The 20,104-nt window shown below is 43.5% G+C and overlaps 1 protein-coding gene across 1 annotated transcript in view; it reads right to left on the reverse strand.

The window, feature by feature from the left end:
• Window positions 1-14,316: 14,316 nt before the first annotated feature.
• The window catches only part of NCK2 (NCK adaptor protein 2), a gene marked incomplete at both ends in the record, with an annotated part of 34,684 nt that continues 28,896 nt past the window's right edge, over window positions 14,317-20,104 (reverse strand). The window contains one exon of the mRNA XM_084235523.1: window positions 14,317-14,511. Coding sequence (XP_084091649.1) covers window positions 14,317-14,511 — 195 coding nt within the window. The remainder of the gene's footprint in view (window positions 14,512-20,104) is intronic.

Genomic DNA, 20,104 nt, shown 5'->3' on the forward strand with positions numbered 1-20,104 from the left:
GGACATGAATCCCACACATGAGGACACCACCCCATGACCTAAGCACCTTCCGAAGGCGCTGCATCCTAATCCCAGTGGGGGCTAGGATTTCAACATATGAATTTTGGGAGATGCAAATATTCAGTCTATAGCAGATACTGCTAATCTCTTGTTTTACAAAGACAAATAGGTCACAGTCTTCACACAAGAAGCTCACCATCTTGTCAGAGAACAAGTGCAGAGCCGCACATTACAGTGCCAGGGAGGAGTGAACACGACTGGAGTGAAAATGATCCTGGGGGGGTGGGTTGCGAGTCCTAACTCGGGAGGGGGAGCAAACCTCTAGAGTGGGTGATTCCTGAGCTGTCTTGAAGACATCCCAGAATTAGGAAAGAGTGAGTGACAAAATGGGAATGAGAAGATGAGCTTCCAGGCAGAGGGAAAAGCGTGGACAAAGGCAAGGAGGCAGAGAGCGCAGCAAGAAAAGTGTCTGGAAGGACTCTCTTAAGACTGAGGGATTCCACCAATAGAAAATCCAGAAATAAACCCACAGATTTATGGTCAACTAATATTTGACAAAGGAGCAAAGACTATGCATTGGAGCAAAGAAAGTTTGTTCAATAAATGGTGCTGGGAAAACTGGGTCGCTACATGCAAAAGAATGAAGCTTGACCACTATCTCACACCATACACAAAAATCAACTCAAAATGGATTAAAGAACTAGACATAAGACCTGAAACCATAAAATATATAGAAGGAAATATAGGCGAAACACTACGTGATCTGCACATCAAAGACATCTTTACAGACACATCACCCAAAGCAGTGATAGTGAAGACAAAGATAAACAGCTGGGACTACATCAAATTAAAGAGCTTCTGCACAGCAAAAGAGACAATAACAAAAACAAAGAGAAACCCCACCAACTGGGAGAACATTTTTGCACCCAACACTAATGATAAAGGACTGATCACAAAAATCTGCAAAGAGCTGATGAGACTCAACAACAACAAAGAAAATAATCCAGTCAAAAAATGGGCAGAAGAGCTAAAAAGAAACTTCTCTGAAGAGGAAATGCAAATGGCCAACAGACATATGAAAAAATGTTCAACATCACTTGTAATCAGGGAAATGCAAATCAAAACTACCATGAGATACCATCTCACACCAGTGAGAATGTCACATTAAAAAAACTAGCAACAACAAATGTTGGCTAGGCTGTGGAGAAAAAGGAACTCTCCTGCACTGCTGGTGGGAGTGCAAACTGGTCCAACCTTTATGGAAAGCTGTGTTGAGATTCCTCAACCTGCTGAAGATGGAGCTTCCATATGATCCAGCAATTCCACTCCTAGGTATTTACCCAAAGGACACAGAATCATTAATTCCAAGGGCACCTGCACCCCTATGTTTATAGCAGCACTGTTTACAATAGCTAAGCTATGGAAGCAACCCAAATGCCCAAAAATAGATGACTGGATCAAGAAGATGTGGTACATATACACAATGGAATATTACTCAGCAATCAAAAAAGATAAACACATGCAGTTTGCAGCAACATGGATGGAGCTAGAAGGGATCATGCTCAGCGAAATAAGTCAGAAAGAAAAAGAAAAATACCGGATGGTCTCACTCATAGCAGGAGTTTAGAAAACCTAAATAAGAGACCAGGAAAAAGACTAATCAATACAAAGTAAAAACCCAAATCAACAAGCAACTATAAACCAGAGACACACTGGGGGCGGGGGTGGAAGGAAAGACTAGTGTCAAAATAAAGAAGGGGGATGCAATTGTATGGGGAATATAACCAAAATGAAAATGCATACTCTTTTTTTTTTTTAAATATTTATTTATTTATTTATACAAGCACTGGGTACAGTCAGAAGCGCGGGAGGGTGAGAGAATTCACCAGAGCCAGAGCAGGGAGCAGAGCAGGCAGAAGGACCGAAGTACACTGCTGAGGGGAGCAGCGCGCGGCAGGAGAGGTTTGTGTGCCATGTGGGACCCTCGCCTAGCGGCCGGGGAGCAGCTGGGGATCAAACCGGCGCTGCAGAGGCTGTGGGCAGCTTTGCAACCCAGTGCTCAACCGCTGCGCCACTGGGGAGGCCCGAAAATGCATACATTGTGCAAAGATGAAAAAAGATGTAAGAATTATATAAAATAAAATATTTAAATAAAAAAATAAAAAGAATAAAAAAATAAAGATTCTTTTAATTTCTGAGGGAAAAAAAAAAAAAGACTAAGGATTCCAGAATGGGACTGCTGGGGAGGAGAGAGTTGAGCATGAAGGGATTTGGAAAATGACACTGGGAAGTGATTCATTCCCAATGCTTGGTTCTTTGTTGCTGCATGACAAACCACCCTAACAGTGGCTTAAAACGATAACAATAATTAATTTTGCTCAGGAATCTGCTTGTTGAGTTGAGCTTATTGGGGAAGAATCATCTGATCCACATGGGCTCAGCCTGTTGGCCTGACTGAGGGTAGAAGGGTTCCCTTTCAAGACCATAGGACTCATTTGTATGCCTGCCAGTCAGTGCAGGGGCTGCTTTGGGGGTCTGGCCAGAGCTAAGAGTCAGCAGTCTTGGCTACTTTTTACATGGGTGTAGGGTAAATGGTTTTCAGGCTTTTCTGCCCTCCCACATTAGGATTGCCCTGCCTGATGGGGTACCTGCAGTTGTTACACTGTTGCAAGCTATCTTAATTACTTCTGTGGGCCATGGGAGCAGTATTGAGATAGTTACTGAGAGAAGCAGAAGCAGGAGAGAGGCAGGAGAGAGAAGGGGAGAAAGAAAGCCAGAATAGAGAGAGAGAGAAGCCTAGAGTGAAGACTTGCAGGGGGACTAGGAGGCTTCCTGGCCTCCGGCACCCCTGCCTGCGGTGTACCTGTTTGCCACACTACAAGTAAGAGCTCAATAAAAGCCTGAGAAAGCCACCGAGGGCTCCGGGACTCCTCTTTACCCATCTGCCGGATCAGAAAATCTGCTCAGTGGCCTTCCTGCCTCTACAATGGGCCTTCTCAAAGGCCTGACCTTCCTCAAAGCATAGTGGCTTTCTGTGCATGGTAAATCCTAAGACAGACTCAGGTGGACCTATTGCTTTTTATGACCTTGGCTCCAAAGTAATGCAGCACCATGTTGCCTTACTCCATTGGTCAGTCACAAAGGCAACACAATTCCATGGGAGGGAGCTAGACCTCATCTTTTGAGGGTTGAATGGCAAGGTTCCAAAAAAGCATGTGGGGTTAGCTATTTTTAGAAACACAATCTTCCACATGAAGCTGTTGCAGAGGAAAAATTCTCTAACTTTCTAGGTCCTTCAAGCTAGAAAATAATTAAATTGACACAAGACAGCTTAACAGAAAAAGACCTACTTAATTTCAAAGACATGGGGTACCATATAAATATAGCATCTGTAAAATGAACTACATTTTAGACAAAGAAATTCTTGAAATTTCTGGTTGGGGTACTAATTTCGTGAGTAATAAAAGGTTTATTGATGCAGGTCAAATAAACATGGAATCCCTTACCTGTTGATAAAGTTGTCTTCTACCCTCCTGGTTCAGGAAGAGTACCCATCGCAGGGGAGATTCATTTCTCACTTACAGCAAGACAGAGGGTTAGAGTATCATTTCTTCACCTGCTGCCTCATAAGCAACTTTAGTTTAAAAATGATTACCATGCCACTTTGTGCATTTTGGACAAGATTGCCTTGAGCCTCAGCTAGCAACTGTGCAGAAGAAAGAGTGCAAGGGGTTGAGACCAGAGTTGGGGAGACCCATTAGCTGACTCCTATAAATGAGAAAGAGCAGAGTGGAGAAGCTACAATGTCACTAGACTCTGGGCATTGAAACTGAAGGGCTGGGTAGTTAGGGGGCAGCAGTTGGCCACAATCCCTTTGCCCTTTTAACACTTAGTCTGTGCACTGTTGGCAGTTCCCTGGCCTCTGCTGTGGAGGGTTGCTGGCCCGGAGCTGAGAGTTATTTATGTACTGTATGCACATTAATTGGGGCTGTGGTTACTGTGGTCCTGGGGGAGGCTGGGGTTGTGCCATTCGAAAAGGCCAACTGTTAATCACTGATTGACGGCAACACCAGGCAGATTCCCAGCACAGCAACAAGTCTTCCCTGGGGACTGCTGCGGAGGGAGAGTTTTTGCCTGAGAGAATGAGAAGGTCCATCCACTTTCAAAACAGGAACTCCTGATGGTGGCCTGCAGAGGAGGTAGAACATCCTGGCCACCCATTGAGCTAAGCACCAAGAACATTCAAGATGCTTCCTGAGAAAGTGCTTGTTTTCACATTCACAGACCTTCAGTGATCAGAAAGTGAAGGGTGAGAAATAGAGCTGTTAAGCTTGATGGTGAGAGATGAGAATAATGACGGGGAAGTTTGCCATCTGCTCCTTGCCTACAGAGACTGCACTAATCTGTCTCTTGCCCTTAGTGCGGCACACTCCTCTCCACCACCTTCACACCCTGCCTGTGCTCTCACCTATAGGCAACACCTTCACCTCTCACTCCCACCAATGAATGGGGAACCCATTCCGGGTTCAAACCCTTGGCCTTGACTCTGTCCCCCTTATCTTGGCACTGAGACAGAACTGGCAGTGAACAGAATTCCACCATCTCTGAGACCCTTGGAAGTTCATGTGAACCACAGGGATGTGCTAAGAAAAGGACATTTTACCTGGTACCAGTAATGGAAGTTGGCAGGCCTAGGCTGCCACATGTCTGTTCCTGATAACAGTAAGACTGAGTCTTCAAAAAATCAAAACCATGAGCCATGGCACACCCCAGCTGAGACACCCAAGGTGTCTGTTTGAAGATGTCTGTGCTTCACATTCCTTGATGTTTGAGCTCTCTTTCCACATTGTTCCCACCGTCTCTCTAAGCCTCAGTTTCATTGCTAGTGAAACAAGAGCATGGGCTCAGATACTATTTAAGGTTTTGTCTAGCTCAGCTACCCCACAGATACACTTCCATACCTTTCCAGGCAACAGCAACAGTGCTCTTGGCCATCAAGTGCATGCCAACCCCTGAAGTATGTTTATTATTTTTTAAGAGCAAGAGTTGGCCAAGATCATCCAGATGAATCCAGTTCCTTGACTTTCTTCTCTTCAATGGTTTTTTTCCTCCTCTCCTAGATCATTGACTGTGACATTTCCAAATTTGCAATGCACAATCCTATTTAATCTTTTAATATGAATATTACTTAGACCTCCCAATTAATTGATCCAGGAATTCTCTCCTCATTAATTTCTCTTATTTTCCCCCTTAATCCAGTTTAGATGCTATGGGTTAGCTTCATAGCTATAGCAGAGGGTAGTTTATCCAATGTGATTTGGTCTGGTAATTGAATAAGCGAAAAAAAAAATTAAGAAGTAAAAATATCAGGTTAAAGTTGGTAGTTCTAAAAAGTGATACATATACTCTTAAACATGTTGTTTTAACTTAGAGCTTATAAATGGGTATTAATTCACCAATCTTTTGAATTAGGCCCACCCCTTTCTTTGAAAATGGGTCTGTTGATTGAAATTCTGCGCATTGTCTTTCTTGCATAGCTCACTATAATCCTCTATAATTGCTAGTTCGGTGTTCTTTAAAATAGAGTGACTACTGAAAGGCAGCGGGTGGCAGGAGAGGTCTGCGCGCCATGTGGGACCCTCCTCCAGTGGCCTGGGAGCAGCCGGGGATCGAACCGGCGTCGCAGATGCCGCGGGCAGCTTCGCAACCCAGCGCTCAACCGCTGCGCCACCGGGGAGGCCCAGCCATTATGTTCTTACAACAACATGTATGCCTGGCGTAAACAGGTGTTAGAACACCTGTAAGCCAGAACAAGTCGCTGCGTTGTGTAGATAACAGCAGCCAGGGGGCGCTGATGAGCGGCATGTGCCTGTCCCTCATCCTTACCATCTGGTGGGCCTCCTTGCTCAAGAGGTCAGTACAGCTCTGCTGCTCCAGGAGGACTTCCATACAAAGCTCCTACCCTCCTCAGAGGCCCCACCCCTCAGCCTTCCTAGGCCACGCCTTTCAGCTGACCATGGCCTTGCCTCTGTCACAGGAATGACCTTAGACCCAAACAACAACATGGCAGATTCAACTGGATGGCAGATATCCTTTTAAGAGTTATGGCCCTAGCAGGCAGACAAATGTAAAAAGAATTTATTAGATTTTCAAGGATTGCTTAAGTATTTGGAAAGGTTTGTTTGTTAATTAGATTACTAAAGCACTTAAAAAGGAAATTGAATTAATAGCCATGTAAATTCAATTAAAAATATTTAAGAGTTTATTTAATTACATTTGAGAATGAAACCAACCTTAATCAAAGCAATTAAAAGGAGTGGCTAAATGCTGGGTTTATAAATACAATAAAAAGATTGGTAAACTGAATTTTAAAACTTCAGGGAGAACCAGAGTTTGGTAACTGGCATATTTTTTTTTAAACCCAAGTAACTTCCTTTGGATAATATTTTCTGTATTCAAAAGTCATTCATTAGGACACAAAAATCTCCCAGTGACAGCCTCATACTTTTTGGGGAGACGCCATCTGACAGGCTGCCTGTCACCATCTGCTTACCAAACCTAAAGCCAACCCTGTCCACCAGATTGCCCCTCTTCCAGATTGCCAGAGTTGTGTTCTTTCCATCACTGGCCAGTTTCTCCCTTTCTCCCGACAATGTCTCCTTTCCCACACCATCAGCTTTCTTCTTTGTCTCTGTGTGACTGCCGTAACAAGCTAGCACAGACACACTGGTTGAATAGAGAGCTACATATGTGAATAAAAGAACAAGGATGTCTAGGGTGTATAGACAGATAAAACCATTTGGAGTCAACTATCCCAGTTGAGCTGGGTTGCTGTCTCCATCCTGATGGATTAAATCCATTTAAGTCACAAGTAAAAGGGATGGGGTGACTTTTGGGACAAAATTACTCTCTATTGCTCACCTTGGGCAATTTTAAATGTTAGTTATTTCTAGAATCAATTTCTCCTTAAGGCTAATCTCCAGTCACATGATCACTTGCTTTCAGGTTTCAACTTTTCTAAATTAGAGTAAACTGTACTCTACACATCTCACCTATGGGTTAAGATAAAGAAAAAGCAACCATTCAAGAGCGCATAAAGTAAGTTGAATGTAGTTGTATGTAGGTTTGAGGATACTTAGACACTTAGATTTAAATTTCCACATGCAATGAGAGATGACATGTTTTCTAAATTTTGTAAAACTATCACAGTAGTCATAACACTGTCAAAAATCAGAAAATAACAAGTGTTGGCAAGGATGTGGAGAAAGTTTGTGCATTGTTATCGGGAACATAAAATGGCCTAGTCATTGTGGAAAGCAGTTAAGGCAATTTCCCCCTCAACACACAATTAGAAATACGGTTACCATATAACTCTGCAATCCCAGTTCTCGGCATCTGTCCAAAGAATTGAAAGCAAGGTCCCAAAGGCCCTGTTTGTCACAATAACAAAAAGGTGAAAGCTACCCAATGTCCATTGACAAATGAATGGATAAACAAATGTAATATATGCGTACAGTACCATTCAGCCCCAAAAAGGAAATTCTGACACATGCTACAACATAAATGAAACTTGAGAACAATATGCTAAAAAGTAAACTGTCAAACAAATATTGCATGAATCCATGAGGTAGATAAAGTAGTTAAATTCATAGAGATGGAATGAACATTGGTGGGTACCAAAGGCTGGGGGCAGTGAGGGTGGCGAGTTGTTTAATGGGTACGGGATTTCAATTTTGTGAAAATCGAACACTTATTTTCATTACATCAGTTAACAAAATATCTCTATCCTTATGGAACATATTTATAGCTGTGTGTGAAGGGGGTGTATGTGCGTGACAGATAAGAAATACTAACTACAGCAAATAAGTTACCCAGTATATTAGAAGTTGATATGTAGTATGAAAGAAAAATAAAGAGTAAGAGGGACACTGCTTAGAAGGTTCTCAAGAATTTTTTTAAAATATGAATTCACTGTCCTGCAATATCCACTCTGCTAATTGACTTTATTGCATTTATTAATTTGGCAACCATATTTTTAACAGGCACTTCTGATGAAAATAATGACTAGAGACAAAATTATCTTCTAAGAAGATATCTTCTAATAAGCAAGATCCAAGAAATCACTGTCCACAGTAGAAAACTTTCTTCCATTTTTCTACAATCAATACAACTAATGTATGTTGATTTTTTTTAATTCAACCAGTTTTGCTCCATGCCATTTGAAATACATAAGACTAATTTTCTATCTATTTTTCATCCAGATAATTCATATCCACTACAGAAAATCTGGGAAATATTAAAAATGTGAATAAAATAAAAAAACTCTCCAATTCTTCAAAATGATTTCTAGATAGTTTTGTAACCAGTATTATTTCTACCTCAAGAAAAGCAACCTTATGGATCTACCACCAAGTGTCAATGGCTTCCCCATGACATGAGTGGACTTTTCATGGAGAGGCGCTCCAAGAGCACGTGAAGCAAAGACAGTGCACCAAGTCTCCCAATGCCTTTGCAACCATCATCAAAGTCATGCCTTCCTTATTTTTTTATTCTTCAAGGCACTGGAAGGGAATGTTTTATCTTTGTGGAAATGAATATTCCTAGCATTTGAATTCCATCTATGGCCAGATTGAGCCCTAGGTTGAAATCATTTGAATATAGTTTCTGATTCTACAAGCAGATGTGGTCTGGAATCTCAGATTATCGTTGCTACATAAGGTAATAATTTAGCACGTTAACCTATTTTTTCCTGTTCATTAAGTTTATTTAACATACTGTCCAAGAGTCTAAGCACTTTACATTATTATGCAGAAACAGTTCACCTTATCTAAATATATCATGTCTAATGACTATATCATCCTTAAATGGCTGTGTGAAAGTGCAGCTCTGTGCCAGTGTTTCTGAAGTCATTAAGCCAGAGTGGTTTTGAAACTTGCTGGAGGATTAGGCACTGGTGAGGGGCAGAGTTCAGAGTTACACCATGCAGACACCAAAGACAAAGGTTTAAGGATCATAAGGGCAGGACCTCTACTTCTTCAGACTTGGGCCTTCCCCAGACTATGATCTATTCTTGAAAGGCTAGACGCATCTCAAGTACAAGACTCCAGTCTTCTGGTTCCTGATTTTGGCTGCAGAACCCAGCCCTCAAGCCAAGCAGTTGGCCTAGTGTTTACCCCCAGGGAGGAGGCCATGTGTTTAAAAAGCACTCAAAGTGAGACTTTATACCAGCTATTGGGCTCATCCATCTCCAATAATTATTGTCAAGTAACTGGACCCTCCAAAGATGGGACATATGGGGTCTTTAGTTTCTATGGCTGGTAGCTTTAATATGAGAAATCCAAAAGGAGGCTACAACAAACAGAGACTATTAAAAAGACCATTCTAGGCATTTGAGAGCAGCTATTTCTCTCTGTGATCAAAAGAAGGAACATGTTGCCAATGTTGTGAGAGTGTGCACAAGGGTTAGGGGCAGGTGATTTCCTCAAAGGCCTCAAGTGGACTAGAACAGTATCTTAAGAAGAGGCTCCAAACAACCTACATCAGAATCTCTAGGGAGCATGTTAAAAATGAAGATGGCTGCCCTCTGATTACCTCCACCTTGTGGTTGGGAAATTGCATGAAGGAGAACTTTCTAGAGGACAGAATTTAGAACAGCAATGGTGAGCTTCCTCAGAACAGTGGAAATGCCACCTGTTGAGAAGAGGTTGCTATGGACTGATTTCTGCATCACCCCCCCTCCCATCACCACCAACTCATGTGTTGAAATCTAATCCCCAATAAGATGATATTTGGAGGTGGGACCTTTGGGAGGTAATTAAGTCACAAGGGTTGATTAATGCCCTTATAGGAAAGCCTAGAGAGGTAGCTGGCTGTCCTGTCCTTCAAGGAAATAGGAAGTAACAAATTGACAACTTATGACTGCCACCAGGACATCGCACGTGGCAGCCTTCCCATGGTAGTTTGGGACACTATTGAAAGTAATTGTCAGTTACAACTTTTGGCCATGACAACACAAAAAGTCCGAAGTCTGCAGCCTCACCTGAATCCCACCATCCTGGCACCCCAATTTCAGACTTCCAGCTTCCAGATCTGTAAGAAATAAATCTGTTGCTAATAAGCCACCTAGTTTATAGTAATTTTTTACAGCAGACCAGGGTCAAATGTGCTCTGGACATTGGTTGGCTTATTTGACTTGTAATTCAATAACCACTGTGTTGTCAGTCTCAGGACTTCCTCACATGAATCATGGGGGGGGCAGGGGGTGGGAGTTCCGCACACCCCCACCTCACTGGAAGGAGAAAACAAAGATGTCTCCCCTTTCACCAGAGGGTTGTCAGTCACCTGAAGACCTCAAGTTGAGTCCAGTGCTGAGTATGGCCCCATATGGCTTAGCTTTGGGCATTAGCTTCTAAATGACCACATTATCTAGAATGAGGACCACATTATCTGGAACGATGGATCACATTATCTAGAATGAGGAATTTGTTGGAATAATACCTGTTCAAATACCCCAAGGGTCGAAGTTCTAGAAAGTGGACTGAACTGGTGCTAAGACTGCCAGGGAATCCCACACTGAGGATCTCAGGGTGCTGGAGCTCTGCCTTGCTGGGGGAGTTCGTAGCTATGTAGAAACCAATGAGGTAAGCTCCAACCAGTGAGGGTAAGGGGCAGGAGGGCACATGACACACAGTAGGCCTGAGTGACATCACTTATTGTTGTGCAGTGTCTTATAAAGTTCAAGTTCTCTCTATCCCTGCTAATCCTCACACAACCCTGTGAACACCATGGCGAGCAGCCCCACTTACTCATGAATGAACATGCTCAGCTAGGCAATTTGCTTGAAGTTGTAGGCCTAATAAGATGACCTGGCACTCACACACCACCGGCCTCTGGGCTCGAGTTCCAGTCTGGATGAGGGATGCTGCTATGCAGGAGACCGGCTAGCACCCTGGGAAGGTGTTAAACTTGGAAAGACCCTGTAAATCTCTCATCACACACTAATAACAAATGAATAATGTTGGATTCTACTGAGAAAAAGGCCAAAAGTAAGCCTGTCTTTATTGAAAAGCAGCATTTTAAAAGAATACTTTCAAGCTTTTCTTTCCTCTCAGTTTTGAACTTTGGTTGTAAGCAATTATTTTGGTATTCTGGCATTGGGCTGTAGAAATGGTAGGAAATCAAATTATAAACCATTTAGCACAAAGATACTAAAGAAAAAACTGTCCTGGCAACAGCAAAAATAATTTCAAAATGTCAGCTTCAGTAGATACTAAGATTTTTATAATAACTTTAAGATTTTTATTTGTGATGCACTTTGTGAGAAAAAATGGGCAGTTTTAGTATCCTAGAAACATGGTTTAATGACATTTGGCATAAGCTATGAAAGAAGGGTTTGGTAGTTCTGTGCTGTAATTCAGCAGAGTTATTTTTTTTTTATTTTTATTTTTTAAAAGATTTATTTATTTATTTATACAAGCACTGGGTACAATCAGAAGTGCAGGAGGGTGAGAGAATTCACCAGAGCCAGAGCGGGGAGCAGAGCAGGCAGAAGGACCGAAGTACACTGCTGAGGGGAGCAGCGGGCGGCAGGAGAGGTCTGCGCGCCATGTGGGACCCTCCTCCGGTGGCCGGGGAGCAGCCGGGGATCGAACCAGCACTGCAGAGGCTGCGGGCAGCTTCGCAACCCAGCGCTCAACCGCTGCGTCACCGGGGAGGCCCATCAGCAGAGTTATTTGTGAAAAATGAAGGCACATTTAATGCAAACAAATGAGTAGAGTCACACAACAATAAAATAAGTGATCTCTATTGTCCTTTGCTGTAAGTTGCAAAGAGGCAAGGGATAGTAAACTAAGACTTGGCCAGGAAATCTCTGGACATGTAAGAAGATGATGGCAGAAATGTCAGCTGTACAGAATATGGTGATCCATACACCAAACCAGTAGGGGACCTGCCTGAACCCCTGTACTCTATTAACAGGCTTCTGATCTCCCTAGGCCAGCAGAGGGCTTTCCTACGGTATGTTGGGACAAAGTTGAAAATAATTGTCAAGTACAAGGACAGGCCCAGAAGAAGTTCCTGAAGCCAATATGTGTATCTGTCTTGTGTCCTTTGTTTCTTCTCGAATGGCTACATGTAAATCAATGTCTCTCAGCTGTCTAGGTGTCTAGCATAATGTCAGAATGGAACACCCAACAGTGAGACCTGAGCCAGGAAGTGTTGTTATTTCCATGGAGAAGGTATAGGACAGATGCATTTTGTCTAAGGTACTGATCTGCCTCCCTCACCAGGATGTCTATTCACAAAACTAGGGGCTCCAAACCTTAGATATCAGACACCAGACTTTTCATTCATCATTATTAAAGGCAGCAAAAAAGAGACAATTAACTCACAGGAAATAGGAACAGCAGCTTAAGTGTAAACCACTCACAAAATACCTTATTTCTCCTGGAAGTCTCCCCAGATTGGGGTTGGAGGGCATGGCCCTGAAGTCAGCCAGCTTTCTGGATTTTTGACCCTGTCTTACTATGTACCAGCCATGTGTCCCTGTGCATTTATCCTGTGCCTCATTTTATCCATCTGTAAAATGGGGGTGATAGGACGGGGACCTACCTCATAGGCTATCATGAGGAATCGAGGTGGACACCATGTCTACAGAGTAAGTGTTTAATACACTTTTGCTGTAACCAGCCCACAAGGGCACAGGCTCTGTGTTACATGACTTCATAGTCCCAGTGCCTGGCACATGGTGATTATCTGATAACCACTTATAGCCTGGGTGAATGAAGTTTACAAGGAGTGAAAAGAGGAAGCTAGAGGTGAGAACTATAGCTGGCAACAGTTTGTTAAAACATTTTTAACAAATAATTTCCAAAGAATAAAGTTAAGACCAAGTTTGAGATTCTGGTTTCTTTTGGGGTTTCACTAATTAAAATTTATTACTTCAATATACAAAAAATGTGGTGGTAGAAAACACCTAATAAATTTCTTAAACTCCTCTCTGAAAATGTTTCCCCTTAGGCACTGAATGTTCAGTAAATGCTGCAGTAATTACTCTCCCATAATTGAGTCAAGAGTTTTCCCAAAGATAAATACACACATAATCTTGTCATAATACTTTTTTTTTATTACAATATCCAAAAAACTGCGTATGCAAGTTTAGGAGTTCACAAGACCCCTTGTTCAGCTGTAGGAATGTGCCATCTCAAGACTGTATATTTAAACTATAAAGAAGTTTAGATGTAAAGAAAAAAGAAAATGCAATTTCTTCATAAACATTCTGTGTGTCTCCTACTACCAATCACATACTCTTTTGTAAACCCTGAAAAATTTCCCTGTAAAGCAAATAATATATATATGCATATATATCTACATATATGTACATATATAAACATATATATTGTGTGTGTGTGTAAAGTGTTGGTAGCTCCCCTTCCCCAAAGATCAGCCATTTTCCTTAATCATCTGAATTAGTGTGAACAAATGACTACAGATACATATTACTTTGAGAATTAAATACATAATTGTGAAATTTAAACAAGCCAAAGGGCAAGAGGAAAAAGCACTAGGCAGATGGCACATATGGGGGTAAATTACCAAAACATCTGTCTTTCCGGGTCACCTCTTCTGTAGACTGACTTTCAAGGAAATCCTTTCTTTATTGCAAGTACAGCCCCAAAGGCACTGGACAGTTCCTCACCACTATGTCACCCGGTGGTTCCAGTATTGCTACCAGCAAATGGTTGGCTCCCTGGACAATGTGGGGGCCATGTAAGGGCAAAGGACACGGAACAAGGGCTGCTAGGACCGGGGACCTTCCATGCACCGCCCGGAGCACAAAATAGCCCACTGGACACACTTTCTGAGTGGGCTGCATCTCATGTAATCAATGGCAGCTTCAGTGCATTCAATCTGCGCCCAATGTCTTTGAAATGAGGGGCTGTGTTAGCATGACAATCTCAGCAGACAAGGCTGACTCCAGAAGGAACAAAGTGGACAAACGGGCCCCTCTTCTATCATCTTCCTTTCTCTAAAACTGGCCAGGGTGGGGAGTGGGCTAGACCGTGGGTGTGAGGGCCTGGGGTTGCAAAGGGAGTGGGGAGGGGGTTGGAGGGTGGGGGAGAAGATGAAGACAAACCGACCTGGACAGAGTGATAAACCAGGCAAAGGAAGCCAATAGAGGAAGAACCACCAGACAGCGTGGACCCCTGGGCGGGACAGCCCATTGCCGGACGACGACTTCTCCGGCGGCGCCGCTGGGCTCTGGGGAAGTGAGTGTGGCACCGAAGGCCTGGAGGTGGTAGGGCCCGGGAGGGGCTGTCACTGAAGTGCTCTGACGAGGTAGAGCTTCTCCCCGTGCTCACTAGTGAAGATGGGGGCCTTTTTGTAGTGTTCCACCAACTCGTCCATGGTGTGAAACCGCCGCTGTCCGATGCAGTAGACATTGTCCACAAGCTGCACCTTGAAGTGTTTGTTCTTCCCTGATGCTTTGAGAGACACGGAGAAGTCACTGGGCTGTGGAAGAAACAGAGCACGAGTTACAGCGGGGACAGGAGATGGGAAACCCCGCTGTCCACAAGCAGACGAGCCAGGTCGAGAAGGGAAGTGCTCACTCTGGGAGCTGGGCTGCAGCTCCTGTTTGGCAACAGCAGGCATCTGGTATTCAGGATGATGAGAGGCAGTCCAGGAGTAATTACACTTTGCTTAGTGAAGTTCCAGTGAAAACTGGGGCTCACTGTGGAATGCATGACACCATTCTGGTTCATGCTGCTGAAGAAACTTGCATTTTTCATGTCACTATTTTTGATAAACTGGGAATTTATTAAAAGTGGCTTCAGGGGGTAGATTTCCTTTTCTCTGACTTCTACCACTATCAGAAGTTAAAATAGCTCTAATTCTCAGCTATTTAAAAATAAACACATGAGTAGCAGTGGAAAATTCTGGTTGCATTTTAAATATGGTGTATAATTTCTCAGAGGGGGCTGTCATTCTTGCACATGCACAGATTTTATTGACAAATGTTTAAATTTTGTGATTATGTCAGCACCTAATTTGTATTTGTATATATTTTAGAAAGATACTATTATTTCTATTAAAATATCTTTTATCTCATTTACTGAAAAATGTGCAGAGAGGTACTGAACAAGTAATGTTCTTTGGAGAAAACTATTGGTTCATAAATAGTTGTTTACTGAACACAGACTACACACTAGATCGTCTGGACATGTGTGTGGACACGGTCTGGACATGTGTGTGGACTGTGTATATATGCCCTACATGGTCTCTATGCTCACAGAAGTGACAGTCCATTGGGGGAACAGATAGTGAATATGTAGCTGCAAACTGTGGTAAATTTTATGAAGAGAAAGGTGGCAGTAAGTAGGTCAGGTAGTCCGGTATGTGTGTGTGTTGGAGGGGGGGGGGCTGTCAGGAATGGCCTCTGAAGAAAATGGAGTGAGCCCAAGCTCTGTGGAAGGTGGGGTTGGTGGGAGAGAACTAGGGAAGTGGGGATACCTGAGGAAGACAGGGAGGGAGGTCCCCCCTTTCGAGGTACCAAGTTGCCCATGTGGCTGAGGTGGAGGGATGCTGCCTCCAGAAGAAAAACCAACTACCGACCACCTTAGCCCACCAGGACTGTGTCCCCTGGCCCTTGCCTGCAGATCCAGTCAGTGAGATTAAAGTATGTCCCACCCAGACCCATTTCCTGCTCATATTCTCTGATTCACCCCTTGTCTCCTCCTCTCTAGTCAACCATTTCTGTAACGCCTTACTAAAAGGCTTTGCCTCCTCTTAAGAAGCTTCCTCATTCCTAAACAAGAGAAGCTCTTCCCCTCCTTAGCTTGCTATGTTGGTATAAAGTTCGCAGTCTCCTAGTAGCAGAAGGATAGTGTATTCCAGTAACTTCTCTGTAATAAATAATTTATACACATGTCCCTTCATAATGCATCAGGCAGAGAGGGCTGTGTCTTAGCCACTGCTGTATCCCAGAGTCCCACAGGAGGTGGGAGCCTAATACAGTTCCCAGATGAATTCCTAAAGCATTCTTTCCCCAAACCCAGGAACATTGTGCTACTGAGGGCCCATCAGCCAAGGCCTCTCTCAGTGTCGCTTCTAGCAGGACAGAATTCACACATGCCCAGGCCATTCTCTCTTATGCTGATTTTATGAACATTTGACAAATGTGTGCAAATCTTGTAAAACAAAATGTGTGAAAATCCGTGTAAACCAAGGAGAAATCAGGGAAATGAGGTCCTGAGAATTCTAAATAACCCTCATAGGGGCTACCGAGCTCACCCATCTGTTAGCTGTTAGGATAAAAGAGTCGACGAGACTACTGCAGAGCTTGTATTTATGTTCCCTTTTGCCCCAAAGAGACCAAATAAAGACAAACTTTTCAGGGAAACATCCCACCTTATCTCCTAGCTAAACCCAAGGCTGGGTGCCTTGGAGGAGACCCAGGAAATGTTGGTGGGACAAAACTCCAGGAAGAGATGAGGAAGTTGATCTTGGCTTAGACATTAGACTCTTTTCAGAATCCAGGCCACTGGGGGGCAGGGGACCAGTGGGAGGGAGACACAGAACTTGAAAGTTAATTCCCCAACTAGATCTCTTAGAAATGAATCACTGCAAAACCTGATGTCATAGTGATCCTGCCAACCAACCCTATTAATATCATGCACAGCACAGAATGGTATTTGAAGTAATGATTTGATTGCACCATTCCCAGGCCAGTATAATTTCCACAGGACTGAACAGGACAGATGCAAGCCGGCCTTAGTATTACTGGGAATCCCATCCAGACTGGTTGCTGTGTATGTTTCTGAAAACAGAAGTAAGCCAGGTACTGCCCAACAGCACTCCACACATGAGCGAGCCTGCAGTGGCAGGGGTACAGCCACTGTGATTATTACTCCAAGCAGATTAGGAAGCCACCCTGGCCCATCACAGCACATTTGTACAACACTATGAACTGCTCAACCCTCTCCTCAGAGTTTCTGGTTTTCCTTAAAGCAATTTAATTTCAAGCTCCTCACCATTTAATTTCTTTCTTTTTTTTTTTTTTAAAGATTTATTTATTTATTTATACAAGCACTGGGTACAGTCAGAAGCACGGGAGGGTGTGAGAATTCACCAGAGCCAGAGCAGGGAGCAGAACAGGCAGACTGACGAAAACACACTGCTGAGGGGAGCAGCGGGCGTGGCAGGAGAGGTCTGTGCGCCATGTGGGACCCTTGCCGGTGGCCGGGGATCGAACCGGTGCTGCAGAGGCTGCAGCTTTGCAGCCCAGCGCTCAACCACTGCGCCACCGGGGAGGCCCCCCTCACCATTTAATTTCTATTAGTGTATTTATTCTGTGCCAGCAGCTTGTGCCTTAAGTTAAAGGCAGAGGGCGATCTCATGTCTGTAGTTTAGTGCAAACCAGAACTGTGCTTATTTTATAGTTTAATCAATTCATAGATTAAAGCAGCATTATCGTGGAGGTATAAGATGAGTGCATTAGAGCAAGTATATGATAAAGCCAGCTTTAATTAAGTCAAGTGATCAACAGATGACTTTCTAAACAGGAAATAGGGAACTTTACTTTTAACTTATGCTCCTTAATTTAACACCAAGGTGCATGTAAAACCGATGCTGTAGAGATGGTAGTTTTTAATTTCGTGGGCTCCTGAGCAGAAACCTTAAAGTTAAGGACAGAGAATGAACTAAATTTGTATCAAGTAGGTGTGCTAAATGATTGGGAAATTCTTAATTAACCTGTGTAGATTTTCTAATCTGAATATGAAATTGCATTGTTTCATGTTATCACCAACAGCTCGAAATGAAGCCTGATGATGAACAGGAGCACTCCAAGTGTGCTCCTGGCCAGCAGGATTAACATTACCCAGGTCTTGCGAGAAAAAGCAAATCTCAGGCTCTGCCCAGACCCACTGAATAAGAAACTAGGGTGGGGCCCAGCCACCTGTGCTCTAACCCCCAGTAATCTATTTTAATGGGACCTCCAGGGGCTCTTGAGACCATCTGAGGAGAGAAATGAAACCTGGGCCAACTTCCAGCAGTCTTCTAAAAAAATGTTCAGAGCCACCAGAAAAAGATACAAGAGTGACTTATTGTCTTAGGGTTAAGCAGTCCCTCAAGTAGGAAGTTCCATGGCTGACCTTGGCTCCCAGCTGGGGATGCCTTTCTGGTTCTGTCCTGAAGAGCCTGGTCTTGCTCCAGACATTCCTTGGGAGGAATTTCCCTAGATGCATGGCAGCACCCTGCTGGAGAGATGCTCTAAGATCTTTCCCTGCAGACTGAGCCAGTTCCCCAAAATTAACGGATGCAGAGCCACCCCAGACAACAACAACCCTGCCTTGCGGGAGCAGGGATGAGCAAGAGAAGGCCGTGCCACTGGTACTGTTATCACCTGCTGTGGTTCCTCGAGGTGTAGCTTTCTGAAACAGACTTAACGAAACTGGATGAAAAAGGACTATGTCATAGTTACCTCAACAAGTCATGGTCTACTGAGAGGATGACTCATCCTTCAATCTAAGCTTGTCAAAGAACCTTAACGTGATTTTACTTCAATACCACATTAAGGACCAAAATGAACAGCAGTTCAACATCCTCTCTGCATGTAAGTTTTTGTTTGGGGATGTGAAGGAACTGAAGGTTGCTGAGTCTCCTTCATCGGGAGGCCAACAAGCCACAGTGATTGCTGTGGTAGAAAGGATGCTGGACTTGGGACTCTCAGTCCCAACTGGACTATAAACTAGTACTACTGCTTTGTTGAAGAGTTTCTGCACTATTGAGAAATGCTGAAGAGAGGCATTCTAAGAACACAGCAATTTCATTCCAGAAATGTGTTTGAGAGAAGTGCATGCATATGTGTATGCATGTCCATGGTGCATGTACCAGGTGCATGTACATGGAGGTCCCAGCAGGATTATTTACAGTGACCCCAAGATGCAAACACTCCTCATGGTTGTGAATAGACTAGATAAAGGGCCTCCCTGGTGGTGCAAGGGATTAAGCACAGCACTGTGAAGCTATCTGCAGCCACTGCAGCATGAGTTCAATCCCCAGCCAGGGAGCTACCCACATGGTGCAGCAGACCTGTCCTGTCTCACCCACTGCTCCCCTCAGCAGTGTATTTCAATCAGTCTGCCTGTTCTATTCCCCACTCTGCCTCTGGTGAATCCTCTCACCTTCCACACCTCTGGCCTGTACCCCAGGTTCTTGTATGCATAAACAAATCTTTTTTAAAAAAGGGGCTAGATAGTAAGAAAAGAATATCTACAGTATGATACCATCTTTAAAAAGTAGGCAAAACTAAAATATATTGTTTAGAAATAGATAAATACGAAGGTTATAAAATAAAGATATCTTTACCATAAGGTTAAAGGTAGCTGTTATCTCTAGTGAGAAGACATCGCACAATCAGGTAGCAAAGTGGGTGAGGGTAGTAGCTTTTAGAATGCCAACAATGCCTTATATTTTGACCCTCCTGAACAAGTACTTACTAAATGAAATTTTCTTTCTCTGTGTTATGTTTCAAAATAAAAAATGTTCTGGAAGGTGGAAAACTTGCAGCCCTAAGACTTGCTGTGATGACTTACAAGTCAGGTGTACTGGCATTTATATCATCACTTATTGCTCCCATCTGTCTTCCTCATCCCCCTCCTTAGTCACTCTTTTGGGACACCATTTATAAGTATGTTAAACCTTTCCCCTGGTCCTGTAAATCTTAGTTCAGCTTCTGTAACAGAATACCATTAACTGTTTCTTTTTTTTAAATAAAGATTTATTTATGCATGCATACAAGAGTTGGGACACAGGCCAGAGATGCGGGGGGTACGAGGACTCACCAGAGACAGAGTGGGGAGCAGAATAGGCAGACTGATGAAATACTCTGCTAAGGGGAGCAGTGGGCGAGACAGGAGAGGTTTGCTGCGCCATGTGGGTTACTCCCTGGAGGGTTGGGGATCGAACTCGTGCTGCAGAGGCTTCAGATTGCTTCATAGTGTAGTGCTTAACCCCTTGCGCCACCAGGGAGGCCCCATTAACTGGTTTTTAAACAAAAGCAATGTATTCCTTATAGTTCTGGAGGCTGGAAAGCCCAAGACCA

Source organism: Talpa europaea (genome assembly GCF_964194135.1).
Source record: "Talpa europaea genome assembly, chromosome: 6".
NCBI lineage: Eukaryota > Metazoa > Chordata > Mammalia > Eulipotyphla > Talpidae > Talpa > Talpa europaea.